The 14,937-nt window shown below is 39.6% G+C and overlaps 2 protein-coding genes across 2 annotated transcripts in view; both read right to left on the bottom strand.

Annotated features, from left to right (window-relative positions):
- The window catches only part of septin5a (septin 5a), a 29,084-nt gene extending 25,309 nt beyond the window's left edge, over positions 1–3,775 (bottom strand). The window contains exons 1-2 of the mRNA XM_050050872.1: positions 3,641–3,775; positions 3,486–3,499 (exon numbers count right to left, since the gene is read on the bottom strand). Of these exons, the coding sequence (XP_049906829.1) occupies positions 3,486–3,499; positions 3,641–3,686 (60 nt within the window). The 5' untranslated portion in view covers positions 3,687–3,775. The remainder of the gene's footprint in view (positions 1–3,485; positions 3,500–3,640) is intronic.
- Positions 3,776–6,229: 2,454 nt separating this feature from the next.
- Positions 6,230–14,937, bottom strand: part of zgc:63587 (uncharacterized protein LOC393431 homolog) — a 35,931-nt gene continuing 27,223 nt past the window's right edge. The window contains exons 9-12 of the mRNA XM_050051124.1: positions 14,644–14,789; positions 14,392–14,475; positions 14,244–14,301; positions 6,230–7,722 (exon numbers count right to left, since the gene is read on the bottom strand). Of these exons, the coding sequence (XP_049907081.1) occupies positions 7,657–7,722; positions 14,244–14,301; positions 14,392–14,475; positions 14,644–14,789 (354 nt within the window). The 3' untranslated portion in view covers positions 6,230–7,656. The remainder of the gene's footprint in view (positions 7,723–14,243; positions 14,302–14,391; positions 14,476–14,643; positions 14,790–14,937) is intronic.

Here is a 14,937-nt window from a genome sequence, read left to right as displayed (position 1 = left end):
CAAAGATAATTTTGTTTGCGTACAAAAACTACACTGTGGTCAACAAAAAGCACATTGCAGTATGCAAAATGTTCAGGTTGATAATTATAAATGGCAAAGCAACATCATCAAACAAATGTTTTAACAAATCAGTACAAATAAAAAAAAAAAAAATCAGGATTTTTATAAATTTAATTTATTATTATGTTGTTAAAATGACATTACATTTGGTGAGGAGTGCATTATTTGGGACTTGACTTGTGACTTGCAAAACAATGAACCCACCTCTGCTATGTAAACATATCTCGTAGTTGTCACTTGTGGCTACAGTGTCCGTTATTCAGTAAAAGTTACATTGACTCACTATAACTAAATAAAGCACAAAATATAAAATATTAAGTAAACACTAAGTATATTGGTGGCTGTGTTAAAATCTGTTCTGCTGGGGCTCCAGTCACAGGAGAAATTTCTGGCTCTACTGTAATCGAATTCTGTCTTAAATGATTGTAGTTGCCCTGGAAATATCTGAACGTGACATCACAACATTAAGATTTTCCCAGGATGTATTCACAGTGGTGACCATATTATTCTGAATGTGGCTCATACTTCTTTTGATCTGTGTGTGCTTCACTGTATCAAGGTGGCACATCTCCTCTAGCTGTTAATAATAAAGCTGTGATTGTGATTTCAGTTTCTGATCTGTGATGAAAAAATGCTCAGCGAATACCCACCCACACAGGGTAATCACAGCACGGGATTGTGGGTAGATCAGATGGTATCGTCCGCTCACTTCGTATCAGAGAAGTGATGCAAACAGATTAAAAAAAGACTGTTGCCTGGCAACGTAATATCACAGCAAAGGAAGTGGCGGGAGCGCTCGGAGCGTTGTGAGGGAGTAAGGCGTGGAAAGAGGAAGAGGAGAAGGGAGGGGACTGTTCTGAGAATATTGATTTAGGATTGATTATTAGTTATGAGTCTTCCAGCAGTTATAATCTCAGTCAGTCACACTGAGCACTACTAGTTTTTTTTAGTCCTCCTCCACAGCCTGGATGATCCAGAATATGAGATATTTTTCTCAAAGTGCCCAACAGGGTCAGATGCGGTAGAGTATGTGGGAGTGAAGAGCGGCTGAAAGCCAAGAAGCAAAACTCACATGGTGTAAAAACTGTAGTAAGCTAAGTACTGAGCAGGAGTGAATCACTGCTTGTTTAGCAGTGGATGAATATTTATAACAGTTTGATTGTAATTTTAGGTTATTTTCACTGCTTCAGCCCAAACTGTAAACACCTCATCTGTAAGCGCATCATCACCCTGCAACAATCATACTAATCCAGGTTTCCAGCAATCCACTCATAAGCGTGTGTGTGTGTGTGTGTGTGTGTGTGTGTGTGTGTGTGTGTTTCTGTGTGTCTGTGTGTCTGTGTGTGTCTGTGTGTGTGCTGCAGCGGTGATACCATGTGATCACAATCATTTCAACTACTGGATTTGGTCCAACTGTGAATTTTTGGGAGAGGGCAAATCTGTCTACAACCTGACCAGCTTACAGTATATCTGCCAGCAGTAAGAAGGACAAATGGCAAAGAGAAGACTAAATACTGAACAAACATAAAGATGGGAACCATTTCTATGACAAAGAAAATGCTTAATACAACAGAGTGAGGAGATAATTGTTCAAGAAGTAGCAGCCAAACTGTTAGAAGTTTCTCTGCAAAACATAGCACTACATTTCAGTCATTCAACAGATGCTTTTGTGTAAAATAACTTCTATGTTTGACTATAATACCAGTATTGGAAAGTAGTGGAAATCCTTTTTGACCTATATTCAATTGAATACAGTACAAAGACAAGTTTTCTTTAGAATTTCTTTTGCCTTTTTGCCTTTATTTGTTAGGACAGCTTCAGAGAGAAAGGGGGAGAGAGGGGATGACATGCAGCAAAGGACCCGCGGCTGCTGTGGCAAGGACATATCCTTAGTACATGGGTCGCCTGCTCTACCAGGTGAGCTACTGGGCGCTTTCAGAATGATATATAATGTTCAAACTGATAAACTTAATTGTTTTTTGTAAATATACACTCACTGTAAATCAGATGTCTGAGACCCTTTCCAAAAAAAGTTGGAACAGGAGCATGTTTACCACTATGTCTATCACCTTTTATTTAACAACACTCAGTAAGTATTTCAGACCTGAGGCCTCTAATTGTTGAAGTTTTGAAAGTAAAATTCTTTCTCATTCTTGCCTGAAGTATGACTTAAGTTGCTCAACAGTATGATCAAATTTTGTCCACGTTTGTGTCGGGATCAGCTGCAGACTGACTTGGCAGAAATGGCTGCCATCTTAATTTTACATGGAGTAGTGTATTGTGCTCTAACACTAGATGAGGACAACAGGTTTAAGTTAAGTAGAATGAAGTATAAGGTCAAGTAAACCCAAGGAGGAGGACGCAGAGTTTCAGGAGGATATAAACAAGAGTTAACATAACATCACCTCTCAGTTTAATGCAACATTATAACCTTCAGTAATGCAGGATTTATTGCAGGGTTGTTGTATTAGACTGTGTTACTTCTAGTTCAGTGTATCTAATAAACTAGCTGCTGTAGAATAAATGGTTGTGCAGTATAGACATAAAACATGCCATGGGTGTTATGTTGTTGAGTATTTACAATGCCTATTGAGGCATTTTCAGCTTTAAGGTTACTGGTATGACTAAATTCTAAATTATTCTCCTCTTTTTCATCTCTTATTTCTCAGATATCTAGACTTTTGGTGCCTCACACTCACATGAATCATGCTGTTGATGGACACTATTTTAAATCCATTCACATTCAGGTTTGCTGAATCATCCTGCACACTCAGCACGTGCAAATACTCCTCTGCTGTCATCAGACACTATATGCCAAGAGGAAGAGAGGGAGGGGGAGGAGGAGAAAGGCCCAGGGTCAGCAGAGATGCGACCTCCCCTGCAGGCTCATGTGGCAGCTGTGTTTCTGAGCTGAACAATGGTCGGGAAGGGTTCACCGAAGGCAGCCAGCAGCAGCCACTGTAATCGCAAGTCGTGCTGATGTGACGTTGACAATTAGGTCAGCCCATCGGTGGACTTAATGCACGGTAATAACTAATAAATCTGGTGAGGAGAGGGGAGGATGGAGAGGATGGATGCTGCCTTTTGGGTACCATGTTGGCAGCTCGCCTCTTGTGACGCCGGCCTGCTCCACATATGCTTCTAAAAATGAAACCTAACCCCCCATCGCCTGTCAGTCTGCTGATCACAGCTCAGCCTGTGATGGCATGGCTGCCCTAAGAGCATCTTACGTTTATAAAACTGAAACGAGCACATCGGGAAAAAAGCCAAAATGTGCGATCTGAAACGTAAATATTGCTGCTGATGATGATGCAATGGACACCGTCCAATGCGAGGCAATAATCTGAAAACGCATCTACTGAAAATGCATTCTCAACATCACTAAAAAACCCCGAAAATAAATAGATAAAAATGATGTCTCTTACCTCTATGCTATCCTCTGATGGCCGTAACAGGATGGATGAGGAGGAAGCGCAGGTGCAGGGATGCAGAGCGACGCCCAGGGAAACAGAAACATGAAGCAGTTATTGATTCTCAATAAAACACTTGGCTGTGATTGAAATACTGAAACCGAGCTCACCTGTTTTCACCGGGATCCGGCTTTTGTACCTGATGTTGCTCGTCATGTTGACCGCTCTCCTCCCTCGATTTTCACCGAAGCGACGGCTCACAGAAAGCGGCCCCTCGCCTCGCCTCCAAACCCCGGACAGACAGCAGGAGGCGGGCAGAGCTGACAGATGAAAGCCCCTCCTCCTCCACACACACTCAGCCAGTCACACTACAGAGTTTCATACAAGCAGGGGGTCCTACAGGGATGCCACGAGGGGGTTAGGGTCAAAGATAAATCATTGAAAATGAGTCTCAATAATAACATTAATATCAATTATTTTGCCAACAATCATAGGTCAACACCTGCTATAAAAAAAAGTATCTGACACAAACAGTTACTTACCTTTCTCCAGCTTCAAAGTTACCTTTGCCAATTGTTTCTATTTTACTTTATAACACCCTAAAGACTTTTGCCATAGCTCACAGTATTTAAGGGTTTTTATTGTGGCCTGCTGATGAGATAGGGCCACAACTCCTCAACGAGACTGAAAAACATCTTTGACATCTCCTCACTTGAAGCTGCTAAGACAAAGCCTGGAGTCAAGTTAAGGCTTGTACAAGGTTCCTTGAACTAATTCACTGAATTTTAAGTTCAAACTCAGTCTTAAGTGTTTCCCTGATGTGAACAACCAAGTTATAAATACTTATTCAACCAAATTTTCTGAATATAAAAAAAATACATCAGCGAGGATCATATTAAAGGGAAACTTCAGATTTTTCAACCAGGACCCAAATCCCTGGCAGAAGTCGCTGAGGTACTCAAAAAGCTCCACAGCCACAAGGCGCAGGCTGTGGGTGAGATTCACCTTGAAATGCTGAAGGCTCTGGACATTGTTGGGCTGTCTTGGCTGACATGCCTTTTCAGTGTCCGGAGGGTGTGCTCCAACTATCGGGGTATCAGACTGCTCAGCCTCCCAGGAAAAGTTTACTCCAGGGTGCTTAGAAAGGAGGCTCCAACTGACTGTCGAAACTCAGATTTAGGAGGAGCAATACAGATTCCGTCTTGGCCATGGAAGAGTGCTCTTTACCCTTGCAAGGCTGCTGGAGGGGTTGTGGGAGTTAGCCCATTCAGTCTACATGTGTTTTGTGGACTTGGAGAAGGCTTATGACTTGTGTCTCTTGGGGAGTCCTGTGGGGGGTACTGCGGGATTATGGGGTACCGGGGTGCAACCGCTACTAGACATAAAGTCAAACACGTTCTCAGTGGGTGTTGGCCTCCGCCAGGGTTGTCCCTTGTCACCGATCCTCTTTGTGATTTTCTTTTACAGTATCTCGAGGCGCAGCTGGGGGGAGGAAAGGGTCCAGTTTGGGGACCTAAGAATTGTGTCTCTGCTTTTCGCAGATGATGTGGTTCTGTTGGCTTCATCACACTGTGACCTCCAGCATGCACTGGGGTAGTTGCAGCCGAGTGTGAAGCAATCGGGATGAGAGTCAGCATCTCCAAATCAGAGGCCATGGTTCTCTGCTGGAAGAGGGACGTCTGGGGTGCTTTGCTTGGCCTGCTACCCCCATGGCCCGGATAAGCGGATAAAAATGTAAGGATGGATCGACCCTATTTTCCTACATTTTTGTGTGGAAGTGATAAATGGAGACTACTAATTCTGAAACTGGTCTAGTATTGAGAGAGACCGCTGCAACCTTAGGGGCAGACCTGCTGCAATGTATTCTCTACAGGCCACTCACTTTGCATCGTCAACTTAGGTCCATTGAAAGTGCTTGTTTTTTTTCCACTGACAGGCTCAGACTGTTATTCTATGTGTCTAAAATCATTACAGAAAGGACCCTACAAAGAAATTAATGTTTTTCTTGGCCTTTCCTTGTACTGGTCTGTTTCTTGTATCAATCAATCAATCAATCAATCAATCAATCAATCAATCAATTTTATTTATAAAGCCCAATATGTATGTAACCAAGTCTTGCTCAAGGCTAAGTCTCATTCTGAAATCTTGTGGACTTTTCCAGTGTTGAAATCAGCTGAATATTCAGCCATGACATTGAAAATCTTTCACATAACATTAAGCTACACTTTTTGTATTCTAACAGAAATAACTCTTCCCAGCTCTCCTCTTTCCAACTGTCACTAACCTTTCCACCATTGTCTTTCCAGCAACAAGTCACCTCTCTTGAGATTTAAGAGTGAGACTTCTCCTTGAGTGAGACTTAATCACACTAACAAAAAGATCAGTGAAAGGTAAAGTAAAACATCTAATTTCTCTATAGGGTCTTTTCCATAATGCTGTCAGATACTTACAATAGAAATCTGAGCCTGTTAATGGCAAAACAAGCACTTTTTGTTGACAAATATTGACGGTACAATTGCTCGTAGGTATTACATTACAACCTGTTTCACCGCGCCACTGCTGCGCTCTGTCCACATACTGGACCAATTCCAAAAACTGTTGCCTCCTTTAAAACATGGAAACAGGATCCAGTTTAAACAATACTGAAGGTTCCCTTTAAAGTCAGAGGAGACATACATTGTTTTCTTTCTGACTGAATCTCCAGTGTTGACTAATAACAACTAAACATGTTAGTCATTCAAAAGTGAGCCCAGAATTCACAAGTGTTTTTTTTTCTCTAAACAAATTTTATTCCAGATAGAAAAAAGTTCATGTCTAAAAACAAGTCTTAACCGACATTAGTGAGTTCAACAGAGAGATCTGTATACAAGAGCAAAAGACAGAAAAACAGAATAATGCCAGTAGCACATCAGTGACAGTTAGATGCCACTGCTAAACAGAAGGCTGGAGGGTGTTTACACATATAACAGTTAAATATTAAAGAATCTGATTTTTAAATGGGAAAGTCCAAAATACAGTATAGTAAAAGACTGCACATGTAACACACAAACAGACCATTTCACATATTAAATGACATCACTGACACATATTAAGTTACTGTATAGTGTAATTTTGTTTCAGTCTGTAGTTGTAGTTTGACACTGACAATAAAGTTCATGCAGCTCTTGATGATAAATGCAAAGGTATTACGAACATGGCACTTTATTCAGCTGTAACATAATCCTAAAGTTGTGCTGTTTCTCTTTATATAAAGTAGTATTAGTTTGATTTCTTGCATATAGTAGCTTTCACCCTATGAGCCAAATAAACACCTACAATTATGTTCGTAGTGTTGGAAGTAAGGTTTGTAGTCTAACACAATCAAGGACAAATATGTTGACTGGAAAACCAGATACAAGAGCATTCATTATTCTCAGCATGGACAGTTTACCTCATTTAAAACCACACTTAACCTTTCAGTGTAGTAATATGTAGTTTTGCATCATCAGACTGAAGGCACTGAACCATCCAGAGGTAAACATGATGGGCTACTGAAATATTCATAAGCTAAAAGAAAACATGAGAAGCAAACTGTTTTTTTGGGGTTTTTTTTACTTTTAAGTTAGCAGAATAAATGGAGGATGGTGCCATCTGAAGCTCGGACTTGAGCAAAATGCATAACTCATACATATAATTTTGTAAACATCATAGTGTGATGGCAAACCTCTTCGTACCATTGTCACTTGCAGCTCCGTGGAGTCATAATTAAGATCAAAGTCTAAATAACAGATAGATCTATGATAATGATCCAGTATTATATGTTTATTGGGTTCACGTTTTTTTAAAATTTTGCCCAGTCAAATTTAGCAAACTCTAACACACGTAATAAGACAATATGTGGATTTAAGTGAAGTCTTGACAATAAGTTCAAGAAGCTCCTGAACAGCTGATGGATGGATATTTGAAGGGAAGAAGAAGTGATGGTGTGCAGATAAAGATGATGAGATCCTGGATACCTGGACTCCTGGTGGATCTGTGGCATGGCAGAAGGCAGGGATGGATTCAAAGGAGGACCAGGTGTGTGTGTATCTGCGTGTGTGCCTGTGTGTGTGTGTGTGTGTGTGTGTGTGTGTGTGTGTGTGTGTGTGTGTGTGTATGTGTGTTGGGGAGGTTGAGATCACCATGTCTCCCTTCTGCTCATGCTCGTTCACTCGTCTGCTTTCATCTTCATCTGTGCCTGCATCTGAGCGATCATCTGCTGCATACGTCTCAGCTGCAGACAGAGAGGAAAAGAGTTTTTAACCATTTTCACATAAATAAGTGTCAGTTTTGTTTTTCACTTAGATTGCTCTCTCTCAAAAATATTCAACGGATTACAGTCTAAATGTTTCCCTCTTTTATTTCTCAATATAGTGCTGCCAATGTCAGTAGCTGATCAAAAATATACTTGAACCGGTTTTAGGCAACATAATCCAGAAACAATTCAGTAAACATTCAGTAGTGGGTAGATGTTTCCAGGGAAAAATCCTCTGCAGGGAAGTTAAGTGTTTCATGTTTCTACAGAAGGTGACCTAGGTAACCAGATCTGCTGATATTTAAGGTGTTTAAAGAAGTATTTCCCTGCTGGAAAGATGGTCTTTTCATAAAACTGGGCTGTGTGTGTAGCAGAAAGATGCAAATTCTTTGTTTCATGACAAAAGAATGAGAAATGAGAAAACAGAGGAAAAAGGGCGGTGGCATTTGCGTTGCTCAAGAGGTAGAAAACCTACAACTACCAGAATGCATTGTGCTGTACCGGACCAATAAATGCTCCCACTGCTGAGTGGCATACACTGCTCCATTTACCTCAGAAGTCAGAGGTCGGAGCTGGGAATGACGTTACACCCAAGGTGATCGCTTTCCAGTACAAGTGGGAAAAACCAAGATGCTATTACCAATACCAGTCGATACCAAAGCATCACGCTGTATTTTGTGCATACAAACACTGTAGCAACAGTGATAAAAGTTGGACAGGACTGTGTGTATGAATGTTTTAGTAAGACACAATTAAGATAGAAGCCATATTGGATTTTAAGGCCAGGGTTGGCGACTTTCTGAGTTAGAAATCTGACTTCAGGGGGGCGTTCCAGTTGAGATTTCTGACTGGGAACTAGGATATCATGATTTCCTAGTACAAATAGAACTCACCTCCAATGCAGATTGGACATTTTTCTGCAGGTAACAATATGGCGTCTGGCTGGTAACAAGTAATCTCGAATCACAGCTAATATTCATTCATTCATTCATCTTCTAACCGCTTCATCCTCTTGAGGGTCGCGGGGAGGCTGGAGCCTATCCCAGCTGACATTGGGCGAGAGGCAGGGTTCACCCTGGACAGGTCGCCAGACTATCGCAGGGCTGACACATAGAGACAAACAACCATTCACGCTCACATTCACACCTACGGACAATTTAGAGTTATCAATTAACCTAGTCCCCAATCTGCATGTCTTTGGACTGTGGGAGGAAGCCGGAGTGCCCGGAGAGAACCCACGCTGACACGGGGAGAACATGCAAACTCCGCACAGAAGGGCTCCCACACCCGGGATCGAACCGGCAACCCTCTTGCTGTGAGGCGACAGTGCTAACCACCACACCACCGTGCCGCCACAGCTAATATATGTTTCTAAAAACATTTCAAATGAGAAATAGGCAACTCTGGATTGGCATCTTGGTTCATATTTCAATAATGCTTAATTTTACACTTTGATCTCAGTTTTTTAGCCTCTGTTTTTACAATACAGGAAACAGTATAGTGCCGACTTCCTATTCACTCTTGTATTCCAGCCAAACACTGCAATAAAATGTTTCTGAAACTGGCAACAGAATTTTGGTTCATATTTGTTCTGCAGTCCTAAATTTTGACTGTTCGATCTCAGTTTGGTCTTTGTTATAGAGAGTGAGTGAGAGAAGCGGCTTACTCTTGGGATCAGCTTCCATACTCTTTGTGTTTGTGGTGGCAGGCATAAATAATGGCATAGTTAGAGCAACAGCCCTAGAGCCAACGAAAAGCCTCCGGATGACGTGTATCATGTCATGATACGCTGTATTTTGTGCACACTAACACTGTAGCAACATGTCCACAGATACTGCATCATCCATTTGATTTAAGCTGAGAGATGAGCAGGGAGATGAGTGCAAGCAAGATGGAGGGAAGTTCACCACAGTTCATTTACACATACTACCCAAACTGTTATGATACATAGCTGGTTGAAAAGCTGCAGTGTCCCTCTTAGAGTTACATCGAAAAAAAGAGACAGAAGTATATCTGCTGATTCAGTCTTTCGGTTTTAGTCTATAACCAGTGCAAGGTGATGATATTTTAATACCAAATGTGTTAACACCTCAAGTGAAACCAAAAGCTTAAAACAGCAGACACATATCAGTCTTTTCTTAACAGTAACTCTGGTCTTATCATCTGCCTAATTAGCATAACCTCACTGTTCTGTAAAAACCATGTCTCAAAAACATCAACGTTTCATGAGCTAAGAAAAACAGCCTAATTTTCAGCTTCGCAACAATGCATTTTTTCAGATAATCTGTTTTTTTTAAATGGTTTATTTAACTTAATAAATAGGAGAATTTTTTCAATGAACATTCAATATTTAACATAAAAATTATAAAAGAAGTTACAGTCTATAGCGAGAGAAACAGGCCATTTAAGAGCAATCAAGAAACAAGTTATTGCTGTTTCACTTTCTAGATTAAATTAAGACAAATTGAAGAGCAGGCAGGATTCCTGGTTTGAACTTGATGCCTTCACTGCTGCTGAAAGGTATCAACAACAAGGTTTAGTTCTTAAACAGTTAAGGTGAATTTGAATTTACATGTCATGTTTAAACCAATATAATACGTGTTATTAAAGGGTTCAGTGTGCTGTAATGTTGTATAACATGTCGTCCGACCACGTCTAAAGGCAAACCACAATGAACAAGCTAAGAAAGGAAGTTGCAATTAGAGACACAAACTTAAGAAAACCACACTGACTGATTGGTGGAGAAACAACAGTTAACACTTGGCACTAAAAGCATCACCAAAATTAAAACACATTTAAAGGGCTTCCACTTAAAATCGTATTGATCTTGAGATTTTGTTTACCATTATAAATAACCTGCTACATTACCGTAAATTAACTAAACAGAGGCTACAGGTTGTCATCATTTATTTAAAGTGTAAATCGATACGTTTTAATGCGTAGCATAATCTATATTTACATCAGCACATTGTAATAGCAAATGAATAATCTATTTAAAAATGAATGAAGCATAAACTCACTGTCAAACAATAAATGAATAATGGCTGAAATGTAATAAATGTTGATGTGAAGGTAACAATGGGCCCCTAAACAAATTAATGGTCTATTAAATTAGATAATGAGGACATAAAACATACAGTTAGAACGAGCATGGATTACAGTGTTGAACATTTAATCATCCTCTAGCTTTCTTTAGTATCTATCGCCATCTTGTGGATCAGGATAGAACTTCAAATTATTCATCTTCAGAGATGTTTTTTTTTTTGATGAAACTACAGTACATAGATATACTCTATATAATTTATATATATATATATATATATATATATATATATATGTACATACGTAGTGTGAGAGGGAGTGGTGTACACTGAAAGGCTGAAGTGTCGGCATACATTTTGCAGCTGTTTTGACAGCCAACATTTTAGATTAAAGATAGATTGCTTAACAATAAACGTTAGAGCATATTCCCAGTGACTTACCTTGACGACCACTTCAATTGTTTATCAATTTCATATATTATTTCGTATTAAATGGAGGTTTAATATGAATAAAATAGGGTAAGATGACCTAGATCAGTGTGTAGGATTTAGGGTCATCCAATGGTGAGGTTTGCATTAACCTACAGTGGCCTTTGGGTGCATTTTAGCCATTAAAGCTGCCTCTTCAATGTAAAAAGTAAGAGGCCCTCTCTAAAGCCAGTGTTTGTTTGGTTTGTCCATTCTGGGCTACTATAGAAACATGGTGGTGCAACAGAACCCATTTCCTCTGTATATGTAAACAGCTAATTCTAAGCTACTGAAAACACGATTCTTAGTTTCACGTAATTATATATAATGAAAACATAATAATAATTATTATTATTATATTCCATTTCTGCCCCCTGAATCATGCACACTGCTCTTGTAAGGCTCCTTTAGTTTCTTAACAATTTTCTAAAACATTGCCTGGAAAGAAATGTAATTTGGTGCTTATTTTAAGGAAAACAGACGTTGTTCTGAGACAGCACACATAGTAAGTGCCACTTCAAACTTAATTTTTAGGAAAAAGCCAGGACATTAAGCAGTTGTTGATGGTGTGTTTTCTTTAAACTAAACTACTGCAAAAATTAAGAGATCAATTTAATTTTTTTAATTGTAAACTTTAATTTTGTATGTTTGCCTGTACTTTAAATCTACACAGAGAGACAAATTTGAGAGCTGACCCATTGTGCACTACCAATTAATATCGGGGTAATTTGTACGAAACTACATTTTATTTTACGTTACAACTGAAAACTCACCTATCTAAATAAATTTTTCCTGGACTTTTATAATGTGTTTATTACGATTGTACTTTCTTATTTGTATACATATGTTTTTCATTACATTTCTTTTAGGTTGCATTATTATTATTATTATTATTATTATTATTGTTCTTTCCATAAACATTTCTAAGAAATAAGAGTAACTTATCATTTCCTTCCCTGAAATTATGAGGCAACAAGGGATCTGTAAAATTAACCTTTACATGTGTAGTTCATCCGCAAGTACAATAGTACTTTCCCTCCCACCCAAAATCCTAAAAACATGTAAACAAATGAAGCCCATATCTCTGCAGCTTTGTGTTTCGGGCTTCTCACATTACTGAGGTCATTCCCACCATAAAACTGGGCCAGGACATCCAGGCAGGAAGTGATGGCATATCCTGCATGGGCACATTGTTTACAAACAGCTCTGATCGGACCCCGCCCGCTCACTACGGTATGTTACAGCAGCAACACAAACAGGCCAATCAAGAGCAATCAGGAAACAGGTTATTACCTGGTGACTCTCAGGCTCCATGGCCCAAAATGTAAACAATACATATGGGAGATAGTGGCGTCATAAGAAATAAAGATTTTTTTATCTTTCAAACATGTCGTCACACTGAAGAATTGACAGCTAGTAAAACCAGAGCCGTAATGTTAATGTTATAATGCATTATGTACAACAAAGATGACGAGGCAGTTTTCCAACACCGTCGGGGTGACTCTGCATTTACACTTCACCACATACTGTGCTCAGGATACTGTTCAAGTAAACAGAACATCATGTGTTTTTAAATGATAAGTCTGTCTTAATACAACACTCACGTGCCCATATGTACACTGAAACATAGATATCGGGATTTAAAAGATCTTGATGGTAGTTTTGCATATTTAGGCCAAATAACCTCTCTGTGTTTACACCTTCTATAATGCCAGTAATTTTCTAAAAGCATGCAGCCATATTTCACCTTTTGAAATAGACAAACTGTTTAATTTTTAAAGATGAAAGGTTCAAGTAATATACCCACCTAAAATTCAGTTAGTTGCCAAAACACATGCCTGCAGTCATATCTTACAGTGATTATGATTTTGCCTATAAAAACATTAATTCTTTGGACTAATTTCCATGGCAGAGATCTACTTTACTCCTGTGTAGTTCTGTTACTTTAACAAAAACCAGTGCAGACGTGTGCATATGTGATACATCAAGTACAGTATGTTGAGCAAAATTCAAAGTCCCCATGAAATGAACAATACATTTTGCCAGTTATAATCCAGTAACACTCTGTTAATGATTGTGTTAGTGTTAATGTGTTAGTGATTATTCATCTCTTGTTATATGGCAAATATATGTAAAAGAAATCTGTATCAGAGCATTTATTCATCAAAGTCCCTGTTGTCTCTCTTCCTGTAAAACAGTTTCAAATGTCTGATGGCTTTCCCTATATTTAGGAGTGTTTACAAAATGTATCTACTCAAATGAGACTTGGGCGACTGGCTGGCCACGATGGTCATATAAGAGCGCACTTCACTGTTTGTGGGTTGTAGCAGCTAACAGAGCAATATGGAGAGAGATAAGAAGAGATAACAGTGGGCAAAGTCTTTGTCTTCATTCAAAACAATGTGGTGGTCTCATTCATTTAACTCTCTCTTGTGCCTCTTACTCCTCCTAATCTAACAGAGAGATGCGTTGGGAGCCAACAGTCCGGCACTTGCCACTTTAGCACTGTATTGCACTAAAATCTAGGCCCACCCACTTTTTAACAGTCCAACAATATGCAAAGGATTCAATTCAAATCCCTCCTATAACTGAACACAGCTTACATATTCTGTTTCACTGAGAAATATGTCACAGTGCAGACGCTAAAGACACTCTAACTTAAGTTTCACAGGGACTATAAGTCTCTTTAAGTTGATTTTGACTGTGTACTGAAATGAACTGAAACCACTGGGCCCCTGGAAGCATAAGGAAGCATCAAGAAGTAAACAAGTCACAGCCAGGACGAGGAGAGGAGAGGAGGAATGATTACATGATTGATTACTTGAATGATTACAACTCTTTAAACACGCCTATGATATGTTAATGTTGACTCTAACTCTATATCTGTTTTAGCAGTCCACAAACCTGTATTTACAGATATCCACCTGTCATTTAAACAACCAGACACATTTTAGCACAAAATGAGACGGGAAGCCGTGTGTGTGTTCTTACCTCTGCCTCTTTCTGTAGCAGGATCTGATCTTTATCCAGAACATCCTCGTCCACAGCCCTGCAGAGAAACAGAACACATTAGTCTATAAACCTTGCTTGAAACAGAGCAGCTCATCTGCTATTTGTGTGATATAAATTGTTTTCTTACCTGCCCGCTCTCTTCAGCCTCTCTGAGCGGAAGTTCTCATAATGCAGATCCTGAGTTACTTCCTGCAGGTCCTGCATGTGTGTCCTGCAACAACAAACATGCAATGCTTTCTTTGCACACAGGGAGGCAGTAGAGCTTTGCTGTAAACTTTTTCTCTAGTGACTTTAACAACCAGCTTGAAGAGGAAGGTTTTTAAGATTTCCCTTCAGAAAATCCTATTACTTAAGCAGTTTTATTGCCAGGGAAACTCACACAAGCATTGTTCGTAGTTTGAGGAAGTCATTGTGCTCAGGGTTCTCCACTTCAACAACTCCCCAGGGGTAGAGACGACCACGGATCTTCTTCCCCTTTACCTCAATCAGCTGATTGGAGCCAATCACAGCAAAGGGAATGCTTGCCTGAGATAGGAAGATAAAGGTCAGAGGATCCCAAGAGAGAAACAAAGTCAGAATAAGGGATATGGAAAATAAAGGTATCAGACAGAAGAGGATGAAGTAAAGGGAAGCTAGGATGAATAGGAGGAGAAAGGTATTTATCACTAAACCA

This window comes from Epinephelus moara, chromosome 8 (genome assembly GCF_006386435.1).
Source record: "Epinephelus moara isolate mb chromosome 8, YSFRI_EMoa_1.0, whole genome shotgun sequence".
In the NCBI taxonomy this organism is placed as follows: Eukaryota; Metazoa; Chordata; class Actinopteri; order Perciformes; family Serranidae; genus Epinephelus; species Epinephelus moara.
This window is presented reverse-complemented; position numbering and strand designations above follow the sequence as displayed.